At 34.9% G+C, this 18,448-nt stretch overlaps 1 protein-coding gene across 7 annotated transcripts in view; it reads left to right on the top strand.

Annotated features, from left to right (window-relative positions):
* Nucleotides 1–18,448, top strand: part of XRCC4 (X-ray repair cross complementing 4) — a 321,280-nt gene that overhangs the window by 121,467 nt on the left and 181,365 nt on the right. For all 7 annotated transcript variants that reach the window (XM_023214996.1, XM_026454266.1, XM_026454267.1 and 4 more), the window contains exons 5-6: nt 6,510–6,665; nt 7,763–7,869. In XM_023214996.1, the coding sequence (XP_023070764.1) occupies nt 6,510–6,665; nt 7,763–7,869 (263 nt within the window). The remainder of the gene's footprint in view (nt 1–6,509; nt 6,666–7,762; nt 7,870–18,448) is intronic.

Genomic DNA, 18,448 nt, shown 5'->3' on the forward strand with positions numbered 1-18,448 from the left:
TAAAACTCAGAATACCCTCAGGATGATAGGAAATTTGATCCACAAATTGCTTACAAAAATGCAGACTGGGTACTTGGTACTTGAACAAATTGCTTTAAAATGTCTGCCAGAGGTTGAAAGAGGTATTATCTCATCAGTATTCAACACCACTCCCATAGAATTGAAAGCAGCAGGGAACGAAGATGAGGAATTAGAGACGAATACACCATGTGCTGTAACAGTGTGTGCGAGGGGCACATACTATATGTGGCTCACAGATGCTTGATTTGCTATTTCTGGACTATACAGCAAGTGCTTTTGTCTTGTTGTGGCAAGAGATTTCCTGTTTGATCAAAAGCACAGCCAGGTACCCTGTCACCTGCCTTGTTATGATCCAGCTATTTTTTTTTTTTTTTATAATACTGTGTCAGATGTCTTCTTCAGGGTCTATAGATGTGTGCCTTTGGGGTGGCCTTGTGTACTGAGAGGAAAGAGAGTCCACTCCAGAGAATTCTAGTCTCTTTATTGTATTCCAGATCTTAGATTAGTAGCTTTAAATATTTCCCAAATTTGTTTTTCTCTCCTTTCAGAGGACAGAGACCACTTTAAGGAGCTGTAAATACATCTTGATCATGGCCAAGCAGCAGTTTCTTAGTGTTCCCTCACTAGAGCCTTTGCATGCTGGAAAGGATTTACAGCTTTAGCTTCCATAAGGCAGTAGTTCTAATTAAGTGTCTTTAGGGACATTAGAAATAGGACACGAGCATATGGAGTTAGGTAACTGGGGACCTAGAAAGTAGAGAATCATTAGAGTTGGGGCCATGTTAAGCTTGGCAATAGTTTTGGGGGAAGCCTCTGATTATTCTTGTGTCAGTGTCCATGATCCAAGCATTTATTCTATACTACATATGAAGGGATGGGAGGGTGGTGTTAAAATAGTGGGGAAGGACACAATGTAAGGGATGGGAGTTCCCGTGGAAGCGATAGTAGATGGGTCTGAGATACATTTACTACACAATAAGATATTATATGAGCATAAAATAGTTGTGTACACATGTGTTTATTAACGTGGAAAATGTTGATCATATATTAAGGTAAGACGTGCATCACCACAAATGTAAACAATATCCCATTGTTTGCAAAAATATATTTAAATAGAGGGTATCTGGAAGAAGAAAATTAAATGTTAATAGTGTACATCTGGAATTGTAGGCTACATTTTCCTTTAATTTTGGGGAGTATTTTTTGTATATGTTTTAATATTTAAATATGCATCACCATTACAATCAGAAACAACTATAAAGCTATTTTCATTTGGGATGATGGTGGAGAATAAACAAGGCTTGAGTGAGGAATGAGAAATTACAGCATAAGTAAAAAGTGTGAGCTTTAATGCATAGAATTTTAACATATATATTTGCTGTCATTTTAAATTACCACTTAATAATTGTGTTCTTGGCTCCATTTTGAACAAGTGTCATCACTGCATTAATTTTGTATAGTTGAGATTGAGGAGGAAATATTTAAGATGTGTATATGAATCCTTAGGTTACTGGCTATATTTATTTAGTGGATTTTCTACTTAATTACTAATAACGACTCTCAAGTTCCATGTTACTGAATAGGTGTTTTGTTTGCACTCAGAACTCTGCTTAGAAATTATCTGCCTTTATTCTGAGTTATAGTTATTAAACCCATAATTGGAGGCAGTTTTCAGTGAATTGGGTTGACACTCACAGAATCATCAGAATAAAAGACCTTGAAAGCTCTTCTACTTCATCTCTCTGCCTTCAAGATAGAATCACATTATATCCAGATGAATTCAGTCCGATTTTTAAAGACCTCGAGAGATATCTTCATCTCCCCTTGGTAGCCCGTTACAATGTTTAAGAACTGTCACAGTCAGAAAATTCTTTCTTCCATCTATGGGTAATCTGAATCCTTCACGGTATAGTTGAAGGCCATTTCCTCTTGTTCTCTTGTCAGAAAGGATGAGGAACAGCTGTTCACCATCTTCTTCCGTACTTAAAGGCATATTAAATCTCTTTACCACTGCTTGCTTTTCCAGTTCTTTTTAGCTTTCTTTGTCCTCCCAACTCTCCTCAGACTTTCTATTGCCGTACAACCCTGACCTGGGCCAGATATAATTTTGGCCGGAACTGATTATTAATTTAAGGGTTACTGCACTGTGTCTAAGTACCGTATGTTCACTTTTATGTACCTAGTATTTTATTTTGAGCTATCATTTAATCTATTGTTTCATTTTTGGTGTTATTTCTGCATGAAATTGTTGTGTTTTTCCTCCTAGTTTGTTATTGTTTTGACATGTTATTCTTATATTGTTTTCCCACCCAGAGATATTTTATTTTGAATATTCAGTATTTTTGTGTATTTTTTTGTCCTTTTAATTTTTTTTAAAAAGTTACTATTTTTTTTTTTTGTCCGAGGTTTTAGATATCTCAGTGCTAGCTTACTAATTAAATTTAGCATTATTGTTCTATTTTCCTAGTTATTGTAGAAAGGATGAATTATCATTAAACCTTCCTTGTTTGGTGTTATTTATGATTTTGTTCCAGTTTGAGATTTGCCTGGATGTGATCCTTGAACTAGTGTGGTCTGATCTAGTTGTGCATGGGCTTTTTGTTAGTGTCACCAGACTTAGCAGTGAATCCCATGTCTCTTCCCCACTAAATGTCCTCACCTAATAATTCCTGTCTAATTCTTGAGGGATAAGCTTGACAGGTAGCACATAATGAAAGGCATAGTAACCTCATAATGCTCTAGGAGAGGATTGGCATTAAAAATTAGATGAGAGGCCGGGCACGGTGGCTCAAGCCTGTAATCCCAGCACTTTGGGAGGCCAAGACGGGCGGATCACGAGGTCAGGAGATCGAGACCATCCTGGCTAACCCGGTGAAACCCCGTCTCTACTAAAAAATACAAAAAAACTAGCCGGGCGAGGTGGCGGGCACCTGTAGTCCCAGCTACTCGGGAGGCTGAGGCAGGAGAATGGCATAAACCCGGAAGGCGGAGCTTGCAGTGAGCTGAGATCCGGCCACTGCACTCCAGCCTGGGCGACAGAGCGAGACTCCGTCTCAAAAAAAAAAAAAAAAAAAATTAGGCAAGAATGATCCTATGTACCTCTTAGTTACTGATTATTGGATAAAAGGATAGCATTCTCTGAGTCTTGAAAAATTAAGAATTAAGAGTAAATTCATATCATGCAACTATTCACACAAATACCTTTTCTCCAGTTAGCTCCTGCTCCCCCACTTTTCTAGGAAGTGTTGTCCAGTTTGATGATCAGAAGTTTGGTTGCAAAAAAATCCTAAAACTTTGCTGAAACCAAGCAAGGTTAACTCATATGGTAACATTCATTCTGTTTACGTTGTTTCCCTGTCACAGAAATGTTTCCTTTGACAGCATAGTTCTGATACTGGTTACTTAAGATTAACAATATTCTTTAGGAATATTATATGATATTTCATTTTTATATTTATTTTCACTTTGAATGTGTCATACCAAATGTTAATTTTAATAAAGGTTTGGGAATTAGCTTGTTAGTTGTCAATAACCTACACAATCTTTCAATCCAGAATTATTGAAGTGACTTATATGGAAATTAAATATGAACTTAAACCAGATAAATTACTAATTGGTTACCATTCCTATAATTTAATATAAGAAATTGTAATAGATTTGTTTATGTTTTCACATGTTGGTTTTTACTTTGCATATGTTTGAAGTATGTTATTGTATACTCCGGTATTTCAGTAATATATATATTTTAAAGTTTTTTATTATGTTTTTTGAAAATATTATAGGAAGATGAGACTATCGTGCTTACATAACACTGAATCTGAAATATAAATGTAGTGACATATCTTTGCTTAAAATAAACTATCAATATTGCTAGCTCCTTTTCAATATTCAATTTTTTTCTAACATCTTTTCATATACTTCTATCTCAGAGAACTTTGCTGAATGAAAGGAATACTGCTAGACTGATATTATTTGACACAGTTTTTTAAAAAGCTGAAGATGAAAAATATTACTTTTACAATGGTGAATAGCTATTAAATCAGTGGAAAAAAATGCAATATTCAGAATCACTGTTTTTCTGTTCCCTTATAAGATGTCAATATTAGCCATTCTCCTTGGCTGTTCTCCTTTGCTGGAGGGCTATAGTCAGACATGGTGCCCAGCAGGAATGGCATAATCCTGAATCTCCACTTTTATAAGAACTGGCAGTGGCCCATAGCGACATGGTTCACCCAGCCTTCAAGGAAGAACCACAAGCATGAGACCAGACAAGTCAAAGCCCACTGCATTGCCCGGTGCCTTGTATCTGGACCCATTGGCCCCTAGTAAAATTTCCCACATGAGGTTTCACACCAAGTGCAAGCTGGCAGGGGCTTCAGCTTGGAAGAATTAAGGGTGGCCAGCATCCACAAGAAGATGGCCTGGACCATTGATTTCTCTATTGATCCAAGAAGGTGAAACAAGTCCATTGAGTCCCTGCAGGCCAATGTATAACAGCTTTAGGAGTACTGCTGGAAGCTTATCCTCCTTCTCTAGGAACCTCAGCCTCCAAGAAGGGAGATGGCTACACTGAAGAACTCAAATTGGCTATCACACTGACAGGACCAGTAATGTTCATATGGAATACCCATAAGAAGGAGAAAGCCAGAGTCATCACCAAGAGGAAGATAACTTCAAGACTGCCACATCAGACTGGGCACGGTGGCTCACACCTGTAATCATAGAACTTTGGGAGGCTGAGGCGGGAGGATCACGAGCTCAGGAGTTAGAGACCAGTCTGACCAACATGGTGAAACCCTGTCTCTACTAAAAATACAAAAATTTGCCGGGCGTGGTGGCGGGCACCTGTCATCCCAGCTACTCAGGAGGCTGAGGCAGGCGAATTGCTTAAAACCAGAAGGCGGAGGTTGCAGTGAGCCGAGATCATGCCACTGCACTCCAGCCTGGGCAACAAGAGTGAAACTCTATCTCAAAACAAAACAAAACACAAAACAAAGCAAAAACCTGCCATATCAATGCCTGGCTCTTTGGCCTCTGGGCAAAAAGGACCAAGGAAGCTGCAGAACAGGATGTTGGAAAGAAAAAAATAAAGCACTGTTGAGGCCTTGTAATAAATCAGCAGTAAACCTGGGAAAACAAACCAAAAAGATGTCCATATTAATTTACTCACTTTATTTGTTTGTCTAATAAGAACCTACCAAACATCTGTAGAATGCTAAACACTATGCTGGGCATTGAGGATACCGTGGCCAATAAAATACACATGCTGTCTGCTTTTCTGGAGTTCACATCCTTGGCAAAGACTATGCTATAAGAATTTGCTGAAATTGGTCCCAGAGAATATATTGCCATATTTTCCTTTTTATCCTATGAGAGGTTCGAATTCTTTGCATCTCTAGATAGGTAGATTGTTGAAAATTTAAGGGCGTGTATATAAAAGGTATCTAATTTGGACATTTGTGTTTCTAATTTCACTGAAATATATATGTGTGTGTCTGTATATGTACACACATATATGTTACTACTGGTATATATGTGTGTGTGTGTTTATGTACAGTATAAAAATGCTAGGATACCTGTATATCAAACAACAACAATGTAAATAAGCAGTATGAAACAACATTGAAAAGAATACATAAAATAATTTGTATTTGAATATCTAAAATAAGAATGTATTCATCATGTATGTGTGTGCACATATTAAGTGTATACAACCTCAGCTATTTTGCTTTCTTTACTTTATATCTCTCTTGGGAGCTTAAAATAAATACAATTCCCTGTTAGCTCATTTGAGCAGTGTAGGATGAATTATAAACAATAAAGAATTTTATGTTTTGTCTCAGGTATCTAAATTTGAAGATATGTAGTTTTTACATTTGCTGTTTTATTAATCTCCTTGGATATATCAAGTAGAATACTTTCATTGTATATGTGTATTGTGTTTCTATATGTATTTGTATGTGTGTGTGTGTGGTGCTCGCTTATAAGAATATAACTGGATAAGTCGTGTTCTTGTTGTAGAGCAGTTCATTGTCTAGTAGAGCAGTCAGACAAATTAGCTGTATTGCCTTATCACAAAACAAGATTGTAGTTGCTTTTATAGTAATATTAACATAGTACTGAGGAAACACAGGCTACATTTACTCTTGTTTGAAATTTATCCCATAAAAACATTCTTTTGTAAATAAACCATAGATATCAATAAATTATTATCTTTAGGCATTTTGATTTTCTAAAGGCTTATTTGTATCAATTTTCAATTTTGATCCTTATCTCACTACATAAATTACATGAATAACCAATAATTTCTAATTGTGTGTTTAACCATCTTTATAAAACTTTTAAGTCAGTGAAAGTATATGTGAAAATAATCTTTAATTGTATTTTCTTTGAAAAATTTTATTGAAATCTTCTTGATTATTAGATTGAATTATGTTAATGCTAAGCAGAACTGCATGACTAATTTGTTTACTTATTTACTTTTTTAGATTTGAAAAATGTGTGAGCGCTAAGGAAGCTTTGGAGACTGATCTTTATAAGCGGTTTATTCTGGTGTTGAATGAGAAGAAAACAAAAATCAGAAGTTTGCATAATAAATTATTAAATACAGCTCAAGAACGAGAAAAGGACATCAAACAAGAAGGGTATTTTGGCTATCTAGTTTTTGGATGACAGATGTGTAAATTTAAGTGGAATTTCTTCCCGAAGTTAATGAACTTTAGGTGCCAACTTTTTGGTCATATGAGATAATTTGGTAGACTGGATGTGGATGCTCAGGCTGTTAGACGGGTGCCATGGGCTAGAGAGTTCTCAGCATGCTCGCTCCATGTCTGCTCAACTGTCTCACCTACACTTAAATTAAAAAACTGACATGAGGCTTATTAAAGTATCCTTTAATTCTTAGACATTAGTAAGAAATACTAATTTAAAAACCCTTTCATCTGCAGAACTACAAAGTTGGATACATATTTGTAATCTTGATGTCTGGGCAATAGTTAACTTTTGAATCAAGTTGTTAATATTAAATTCCACGGAGCATTTATTTTACCTGATTACAGTGTGATTACCAATCTTATTCTTCTTTAACGTTTTCTCTGAGAGTAGACATGTACTTGATTTTTATGGAAGAATCGTAAGTGACAAATGGCTGATATGGGTTTCAACGATTATAACTTTTTTACACATTAGCAAATACACGTTAGGGTCTATTGCTTTGAATCTTAGTAAAAGTGCAGAATTACTAGTGACATAGTATAAAAAAATTTGATATCAGCTAGTCCTAGTACAGGTCTTGCAGTCATACCTATTAGTTTATAGCTTTAGACACGTCACTTTTTTCTCGTAATAGAGGTAAAGATACCCATCTTAGGGCTTTGCAGAGATCAAATGAAATGAGGAATTGCTCTGAGATTAGTAAAATGTTAAATACTCTGTGACTCACAGAGATAATTTGGTAGAAAAAGTATTTTGATAGAAGAATAGTACCTGATAAGAAACTGATTTAATATTAATTATAATGAGTACTAAATTCAGATTAAAATTGGGTAAAAGAGAAACTTGTTCTTAAGAGAGTTAATATATAGGTTTTAAGATGCTTTCATCTAAGTCATATATATTTTCAATATGTTTGTCTAATTAGAATCTTTTTCCAGGAATATTTTCTATAATTGCTTACTGGTAAATTTGCTGCCTAGCAGGGGGTGAGCCAATGATTTATAATTCTACCTGTCTCTGTTTCTAGGGAAACTACAATCTGTTCTGAAATGACTGCTGACCGAGATCCAGTCTATGATGAGAGTACTGATGAGGAAAGTGAAAACCAACCTGATCCCTCTGGGTCGGCTTCAGGTAAGAGATACATACATTTATCCCCTTTGTTGAGTATCTCACTTGGGCTTCTTACTCTAATGACAAGAAACCATAATGGAAAAATGTTGTGAAAAACCTTATTCTATGAAAATTCTTTAGCATTTTTATTTTAAAAACTCAAATTTTTAATGTTAAAACTTAATATTTGTAAAATGCTGCAACTCGTTAGCATAGCAATGTGAGCAAGCATTCATACACATATACTCCAAGGTATACTATTCCTGGTTAAATATAACCAGGAAAAGCATAAGCACTGAAGAAGATAAACCTTTATGCTAAATATCATCAGCTTAAAGCTGGTTGCCTTTAACATTTGAGATCTTATTTAGCTAAAGCCATGGATAGGCCACTGGAGCAAAGTAATCAACAATGCTCTAAATTATATGGAAGTTGAGGCCTTCTTTCACTCTTCAGAAAAAAGGATTACAACCAGTGAGATGTAGTAGAGGAAAAGAGAAGGTGGAAATGGCAATTTAGTTTGAAGTACCTATGACTTACTCAGTCCTTTGGATCAAGTTCCCAGCAAGTGTTTAAACCCATGAGTTTTTTTTTTTTTTTTTTTTTTAATGTTTTATAGATTTCTCAGTGGCAGTGGAAACAGGAACCTCTGAACTCATTTTATACTTAGATAGTTTTGACCTAAAACCAATACTATAAAAATAAATGTTTGATTGATTTATTTAGAAAATATTTTTGAGGTCCTATTATGTGCCAGAAACTTTGCTATGCATTAGACAACAAAACACAAAAATCTGTGCCATTGTGGAGTTTAAATTGTAATCAGGAAAACATATAAGATGAATAAATATAAAATATGTTAGATCGTTAAGTGCTAAAGAGAAAAATAAACCAGAGAAGGCCGATAGAAAGGTCAGGGTGAGAATAAGGATGAATGTTATGATTTTAGCGAGGCTATCAGAAAAGGTCTCAGTGAGAAGGTGAAGGTGACTTGGCTATCTTGGGGAAGAGCATGCCAAACAGAAAACAAAAACAAAAACAAAAAAATACTAAGTGCAAAGTTCCCGATGCATTTAAGCAATAGTACAGAGTCTAATCTGGATAAAGTAGAAAGATGAAGACTGGGAGAATTAGGAAATGAGATGAGAGAGATGATAGAACCTCATCATGTGTAGGGCGAGGTAGGCTACCATTAGAACTTCTCCTGTTACTTTGAATTAACTTGGAAACTACTGAAGGATTTTAAACAGTCAAGTGACATAATCTGACTCAACTTTCAACAGGATTAGTCCATCTGTTGTATTAAGAATAGACTATAGGATGACAAGTGCAGAAGATATAACAGGTGGGAAGCTAGTACAACAGTTGGGTGAAGGATGAGACTGGCTTAGACCAGAGTGATGGAGAGGTGATGAGCAAGGAGCAGGTTCTAGGTATGCTTAGAGGCAGCAAGTTTTGCTGATGAAGGGGTTATGACTGAGCAAATTAGACTGAGAGGGAGCATCCAGGAGGTAAGAGGCAAAAATATAAATGTGGTATCCTGCTGATTGATGGATTTAGCAATACAAACGTTATTAAGGATCTTAATAGAACATATTCACTTGGTTGGTGAAGGAAGGAGATAGGAGAGAATAGGAGTTTCAAAGGGAATGGGAGGGGAGAACTGTGAGATGAGACAGGCAACACTTTCAACAAATTTCACTGTAAAAAATGGGAAAGACATGGGGCAGCACCTGGAGGGGGAAGTAGGATAAAGAAAAGTATTTTTATTTGTTGTTTTTAAATAAAAGAAAGAAAATATTTGTGTACTGATGAGAGTAACAAAAGAGAGCAGATAAAACCATCAAGGCAGTAGACAGAGGAAAAACTACTGGAAATCTGTCTCTGAAAATATAAGTGGATGGGATCCAAGGGATAAATAGTAGATTAGTTTAGCTAGGAGCGTAGTCACTCCCCTGAATGACAGGAGAAAAGGTAGAATAAACAGACGAAGACACAGGAAAGTATCTAATTGCAGTCACAGAAACTTATTAACATTGATTAAATTGGTTGAATCATCTGATTCTAATCAGATTTGGATTACACCGTACACACACAATCACACGTTTGCACGTGGGAATGAAATTTCTTTTCACTTGGTAGCTATGCTTGTTTTACCCTAGTGTCCCATTTAAAATGAAATTATTATTTAAGAATCAAATATAGAAAAACTCACAAAGATAATTTGAACTCTTTCCAATTTAAACTTTCAGAATTTTTATTAAATACAATGACTTTTGGTCTTGTTTCTTAGAGTATCTTACCAACATTTGAAGTAGCTGAAAATTATTGATGAGAAAATACATGGTTAAATATGACTACATGAGAAAGAGGACTTTTATGTGTTCAGTCAATTTTAAGTAAAACTTTAAGCTATAATTGTACTATTTTCAATTAGGCAAAATTCTCCCTTCTCTTTAGAAATGTTTATTTTATGTTTTTTTTCTGTATTTTCTATATTTCTGTTTTTTCTATATTTTTTCCATATTTTTCTATATTTTACAATATTTTTCTATATTGTCTTTATTTCTTTAGCCCACATCTAGTTCACTACACCTATGATCTATAGGTCTCTGTTTCCTTTTTTTTTTTTTTTTTTGTTTTTGTTTTACATTTAACTTGCTTTTGGTAAGTTTTTGATGTCAGGAATTAATAGCATTTTTAATAGAACTTTACCTTTTTCTTCTGCTTCAAAAAGAAATATTTAGAAAACAGATGCTTACTAAAATAGAAAAAGAAATCTCAGATCTCAAATGCTTGTTGCTGAACTAAGAACTAGATTTCATAGATCTGAGAAAGAAAATTATAGATGTTAAACAACAAAATGGGCCACCCTATAATTTACCAGTTTCCACAATTAATTCTTCTACAGAGATAAAAAATGTTTTTAGTCCATGGGAGATAATTCTGTTGAACACAGCTTTCTCTTTTTGGTACTCTATGTAGTATTACTATGTTTTTGAGGCAGAACAGTGAGAATTTCTTCCTGACATTATTCTACCATCTTGATAATAAATTACTTGCTCCTTGAATACAAATAAATTTGTGAATTTATTTTAGATATTGCAGTTTCCTGTGTGCTTTTCCTACAATAAAAACAAGAAAGATAATCTGATGGGGATTAATACATTTATTCAGACTTTCAGAAAGCTGTCTTTAAGTAGCTGAATATATAATTTGGTAGTTATTTTGTTACAGTAAATGGATTTTTATCGTTAATTATTAAAATGCCCAAATTTCTTCTTGAGTTCACATTATTACCCAATTTCTTGATGATAAAATAGAGGTTTAGTGAGCTCAGGATCATTTAGTGATATGAAGATGAATATGATAATCTGAATCTGAGTATGATAAATTTGAATTGGATTACACAATAGACATACAATCATACTTTTGTACATGGAAATGAAATTTCTTTTCATTTGGTAGTTATACTTGTTTTACCTCACTGTCTTGCTTAAATGAAATTATTCTTTAATTATCAAATGTAGGAAAATTCACAAAGATGGCGTGGTAATTCATTCACAAATATGAAATGGTAAATTCATATTTACCATATTCACTCTAGGGAAAGGTCTGGTTACTTTTATGCATATATACAGAAGTAGAGTAGGGGTATTACAATTTGAAGGAAATTAAGTTACATTTTTATGATACACAATCAATTTTATTGCTTTTTTTTTCCTCTAAAGTTTCATATTTTTCCCACTGCCACTAGGATTGAGGAAATCACTAATGATAATGTAGATCAGTCTAATAAACCACATTATGCTCATATGTCCTGTACGATATAGCATGAAAAACCTCTAAAATACTCGTTTTCTTGACTAAAAGGAAATCCCCAAAGTATTCTGAAACTTGAATATCATAGTCAATATCACCCTACACTACATTTTATATTTTTCCATAGCAAGATTTACTTTTACTATGTCTTGGATTTTAGAATTTCCAGATAGATAGTGAATGTATTACTCACTATATTTCTTAAGCTATGGCTGCATACTAAGGCCCTGGATTTCACTTTGTTTTATATTAAGATTATGATAAATAAAATACTTGCTGTAGTCTTATTTATAGCTCAAGCTTTGGACTGGGGATCACTTTCACCCCTATTTAGTTGGTATTAAGTACTTATGGCTTTAAGGATTTCCTGCTTAGTCTGGACTCCCCCTGCCTCCAAAGTGAGTGTCTGTGTGTGTGTGTGTGTGTGTGTGTGTGTGTGTGTGTGTGTGTGTGTGAATTTAATAGAAACCTGTTGGGTTATTATAGATACTATGAAACAGTCTTCCTTATAAGAAACTCTCTTTTTCTTTCCGTCTAAATCAAGGTAAAACATGATGTTCCTATCTGAGGAGAAATGTTGTTAAACTATGTCCACTAAGTAACAGAACCTCACCAAAATATGTAGAGATAGAAGCACCATTATGTAAAGCATTCGAGCCAAAACCTGCAACAACACTACATGCAATTGGCCTTTTATTTGCCCCAACAATATCAGGTATAATCTAAGAACAGTTTATCATTGTGCAGTTTTAAAATACTGCTTCACAACCATTTTCATACTGTAATAACAGAATTGTATGTGAAAACAATTTTAAAATATATATGAATATTCTAAGAATTTTAGCCATTATGAAACAGTCTTAACATAATTCAAAAAGCATGTAAATATTTAGTGGAAAATTTGAATTTATTTTTTAGAGATAGGATTTTTCTTGTGAAACATTTTGAAAAGCTATGCTTAATTGGCTCCTAATTAGTTAACTATCACAAGGCTAATTATTTTAATTTCTCATTAATTATTATAATATATAATCACTATTTCAAAATTATAGTTATTTATATTAATAGAATTGACAATATTTATTATAATAATAGAATAACTAAGTCAGCCTTACTAAAATAGAAATAACAAATCTACTTTTCTAGAATGTTTTACTCTTTTCAGCTGCATATTATAGGTGCACAACCATAAAAAACAAATATAATAAACTTTCCTCCCACTTTTCTGCATAATTACTAGCCCAAGATTTAGCACATTAGTTTAATTAATCCTGCTTCCTAACCAACAGGAAGGTCCCTGTATAACTGCTATCAGTAATTTAGGCTTTCACTTAGTTGGTAGGCTTCCTGAAAGGAAGTGTGATTATAGAATAGCCTTTTTGAAAATAAATGAATGGCTATGTCCAACAGTTGATGAATACTGATATAGTAGCTTTTTAAAATAGCACAGAATCCAATATTTTTAAGTATCAAAGGGCTTGTTGCTTCAAACAGTGAATGTCTACTCACAGAGGGGATAACAACATGTACTGCCAAAGAGATTACTCAGAAACTCAGCTTTAGAATAACAGATTATGCTCTTAGTCTTACCCAGCTTGTTTATCATAGATGCATTTATTTATAAGTTTTAAATTAAAAGCTTGATTTAGTTAAACCTACCACCAAACTGGAAAAGCAATTTAAGTGTATTTCCTAGCAATAGTGGGCTTTTATACATAACCATTGTTGCTAGGAATAACATTATATGCTTTGGAAATCTAGACTGTATAGTTCTAGATCCTGTTATTTAAGCTCATTGTTTTTCCAATGAGGGAACAGAGGCCTAGAAAGATTGAGACATTACTTTTGGTTACACAGGGGAAAATAATGAAAAAGTATTTGCCTTGTAAAATAATTAACCACATTAGCACGTCTACTCTTGAAATATCAAAACCCTTGCAAATTTTCTAACAATAAGAAAATTGCCACTGACACAAGAAAATGAGAACACTTTTATCTCCCATGTTGAAAAAAGATCCTGTTTGTACATACATTCTTAAGAAAGATAGTCAACATCATCAGACTGAACAAGTAAGTCTTCATGGTAGGTAGCTTGTGGAGAAAATAATAGAATGCACATATTCTTTTGAAGTCATCCCTGTGTATATTAATTTATTCAGATTTTGACTTAGTATTTATTCACCTGAGAACTCTCAAATGTCCCCAAGGTTGTTAGCAAATCTATAATGGTTTCTCATTTCCTACTATTAAAATATAGATTTGATATGACCTCCTAGGCAAGTATTTCTACATCTTTATATGTTTGGGGGAGACAAAAATTATTTTAATGTTATTTGTCTCTGGCTATGGATGAGTGACGAAACTGGCAAATCCTTTACCCCCAAATCAATTATGAATCTAAAATTGACCCAAAAATAAGCAAATAAGTACTTCCAAACATGGCCAAAGGCAAACAGCAATATGAGAACTGTTTATTCTTGAAAAACTGCTGAAGTTTGGGGAAGAACTGGGAGTCTGGATTTCTTGCTTGCCTGAGACTGGCTCTATCACTCTGCCCACATTCATGAGCTTGGTCAGTGTGAAAGTTGTGCCAGCATCTGGCTGGCCATGAGGACTGGCAACTGCTGTACCTGAGCTAAAGAGGGCTCACTCAATTGGCAGCAGAGGGTGATACTCACAACCAGCAGCATTGTTAGTAGAAGTAATGATCTTGGTGGCAGTGGGTAGGTGTGTTGGGCCAATGGATCTACTAAACTGGTTGTGCTCGTGATTGGGGCAAATATATTCCTAGCTGAAAGTGTTCGTGCACTTTTGCAGTGGAGACTGAAGAGAGGGCCCAAACTATTTTTACAGTTCTGGCCTAACCTAGAGATATTACATATCTTCATAGGAGAATAGAAAAAGAGAGGCTGGGCCAGGCACGGGAGCTCACGCCTGTAATCCCAGCACTTTGGGAGGCCGAGGCGGGCGGATCACGAGGTCAGGAGATTGAGACCATCCTGGCTAACATGGTGAAACCCCGTCTCTACTAAAAATACAAAAAATTAGCCGAGCATGGTGGCAGGCGCCCGAAGTCCCAGCTACTTGGGAAGCTGAGGCAGGAGAATGATGTGAACCCGGGAGGTGGAGCTTGCAGTGAGCCGAGATCGCGGCACTGCACTCCAGCCTGGGTGACAGAGCGGGACCCGTCTCAAAAAAAAAGAAAGAAAAAGAGAGGCTGGACTTTGAACATACTCCTGTACCCGCCACCACGCCCCCCAACAAAAGAAAAGAAACCTATTAGCTTGAGGTGTTTGTGTACTATTTCTGTCAATTACTGGCTGACCTCAAAACTGTCTAGACACAGAGTAATCCTTTTGGAGCTAGGCTTAAAATTTAAAAATCAACAATAAAATAAACTATGCAGAAACATCAATTGTCACTCATCACAAGAGAAACAGATTTCATACATTTATCATGGATAAGTTAATAAACATACAAAAAGCAACAGTAGCAAACTTCAGAAAGAAAATAATCAAAACCCAGAGTTGTTACAATGTATTATTTAAAATAATTGTTTAGTTTTCAACAAATTGGCCATACAGAGAAACAGGAAAGTGTGGTCCATACTTGGGGAAAAAAGATATTGAATTTGGTGGACAGACTTCAAAGCACAGTTTATATCTATATCTATATCTGTATCTATATATACACACATACACACATATGTTTATGTGTATATGTATATATACACATATATATGTGTGTGTGTATACACACACACATTTGTATACTAAACTTAAGGAAAACATGTTTAAAGCCTTAAAGGAGAGTATGATATAAATGTATCAACAAGTAAAGATTCTCAGTAAGGAGACAGAAATTATTTGAAATGAACAATATGAAAATTCTGAATTTGAAGAGTGTAATAACTGAAATGAGAAAGTTACTATAGCAGCTGAACAACAGATTCAAATTGTCAGAATAAAAAACATCAGTGAGCTTGAATACAGATCAACAGTGAATAATTTTAGGAACGAAGAACAAAAAAGATGGAAGAGAAATGAACAGATCCTCAGAGACATTTGGGACATCACATGTGCCAATATATGTGTAATGTAAATTCTAGGACAGAAGAGAGAGAAAGGTAGAAAAAAATACTTGAGAAAATGAGAGCCAAAGCTTTCCAAAATTTTATGAAAACCATTAATCTAAGCATCCAAGCAACTCAGTAAACTTTGAGTGGGATAAATACCAAAAGATAATCTGGGCATGGTGGCTCACACCTGTAATCCCAGCACTTTGGGAGACTGAGGCAGGCAGAACACCCAAGGTCAGAGGTTCGAGACTGGCCTGGCCAACATGGTGAAACCCCATCTCTATAAAAATTCAAACATTAGCTGGGCATGGTGGCATGTGCCTGTAATCCAAGCTAGTTGGAAGGCTGAGTCAGGAGAATCTCTTGAACCAGAGAGTGGAGGTTGCAGTGAGTCGAGATCTTGCCACTGCACTCCAACCTGAGTGACAGAGTGAGACTCCATCTCAAAATAAATAAATAAATAATACAAAAAGATACATTGAAACACATCTACACAGAAAACATTTGAAAGCCAGAGAGGGAGAAACATATAGGACAGCATCAATATAACAACAACAGACTTATTATCTGAAGCAGTGAAGGCCAGAAGGCAGTGGTATGGCATTTACAAAATTCTGAAGGAACAAAAAAAGAAATCATAACCAATAATTTTATATCCAGCAAAGTATCTTTCAAAATAAAGACAGTTATTAATTAACGGATTCATTGGTAACAGACCTATTTTATGACACATACTAAGAGAAATCTTCAGGGTGAAAGGAAACAACATGAAATGGTAACATGAATCTACAGGAAGAAATAAAAATAACAAAAACCATAAAATATGTGGATTAATATAAAATATAAATACATATTTTCTTTTTTATTAGTCTTTTATACCAGATTGAACAAAGGAATAATTACAACACTGACATTGGGTTTATAATATAGGTAGATACAATATACATGACAATAATAGGACAAATTGGGTAATATAGCTATATGAGAGCAAAATTTCTATATTTGCCACATATAAACATAATATTAATATGAAATAGATTAGTAAGTAAATGTATTGAATTAGCAATTTAAAATATTTCCACAAAGAAAATCCTGGGTCAAGATGACTTCACTGGTGTTTTCTATTGAAAATTTAATGAAATTATACCAGTTCCTTATAAACTCTTTCAGAAAATAGAGGAGTGAACACTTCCCAACTCGTTTTGTGAGGCTGATAGTATCATAATATCAAAGCCAGACAAGACATTGCAAGACAATAAAACTATAGACAAATATCCATCATGAACATAGATGTAAACATTTGAAACAAAACACTAGCAAAAAGCAGCCAGCTCCATACAGAAAGTATTATACAATATGACCGAGATTCATTCCTCTTATGTATAGTTTTGCGTCTGAAAATCAGTTAAATTATTTTACAATATTAATAAAGCACGAAACCACATGATCATCTCAATAGATGCTGAAAAGGTACGTGACAAAATCCAACACATGTTAATAACAAACACTCTCAACAAACCAGGAATATGAGGGAACTTCCTCACCCTAATAAAGGCATCTAGACAAAAGACCACAGCTGCCACATAATGATGAAATACTGAATGTTTGCCCCTCAGTATAGGAAAAAAACAAGGTTGTCTGCTCCCATCACTTCTATTCAATGTTGTACTAGAAATTCTAGGCAGAGTCATTAGGCAAGAAAATAAGATAAAAGGTATTCAGATTGGAAAAGAAGTAAAACTGTCCCTTTTTGCAGATGATATGATCTGGTATATAGGAACACTAAGGAATTCATGAAAAAACTCTTAGAGCTAATAAACTGACTCCAGTAAGGTTATAGTGTACAAGATCAATATACAGTAACCAATTGTATTTCTATATACTTGCAATGAATAAGCAAAAATGAAATGAAGAAAACTGCTCCTGGCCATGTTGGTGCATTCCTGTAATCCCAGAAACTCAGGATGCCAAGGAGTTTGAGGCTAGCCTGGGCAACATAGTCGAGACACCTATCTTTACAAAATAAAGAATTGGCCAGGCGTGGTGGCTTACCCCTGTAATCCCAGCACTTTGGGAGGCCGAGGTGGGCAGTTCACGAGGTCAGGAGATTGAGAACATTCTGGCTAACACGATGAAACCCCATGTCTACTAAACAAAAAATATAAAAAATTATCCGGGCATGGTGGCGGGTGCTGTAGTCCCAACTATTCTGGAGGCTGAGGCAGAAGAATGGCATGACCCTGGGAGGCAGAGCTTGCAGTGAGCCGCGATCGCGCCACTGCCCTGTAGCTTGGGCGACAGAGCAAAATTCCTTCTCAAAAATAATAATATTAATAATAACAATAATAATAAAAATAAAGAATACAGAAATTAATGAAAAGAATTGCCTTCACAATAGCATCAAAAAATACCTAGAAATAAGTCTAACCAAAGAAATTCAAGACTCCTACACTGAGAACTATGAACATTGTTGAGAGAGATTAAAGAAGACTTAAATAAATGAGAAAACATCTTGTACTTATAGATTAGAAATTTAATATTGTTGGCTGGGTGCAGTGGCCTATGCCTGTAATCCTAGCACTTTGGGAAGCTGATGCGGGCAGATCATTTGAGCTCAGCAGTTTGAGACCAACCTGGGCAACATGGCAAAACTCCATCTCTACAAAAAATACAAAAAAACGTTAGCCAGGCATAGTGGAG

The sequence above is a fragment of the Piliocolobus tephrosceles genome, chromosome 4, assembly GCF_002776525.5.
Source record: "Piliocolobus tephrosceles isolate RC106 chromosome 4, ASM277652v3, whole genome shotgun sequence".
In the NCBI taxonomy this organism is placed as follows: Eukaryota; Metazoa; Chordata; class Mammalia; order Primates; family Cercopithecidae; genus Piliocolobus; species Piliocolobus tephrosceles.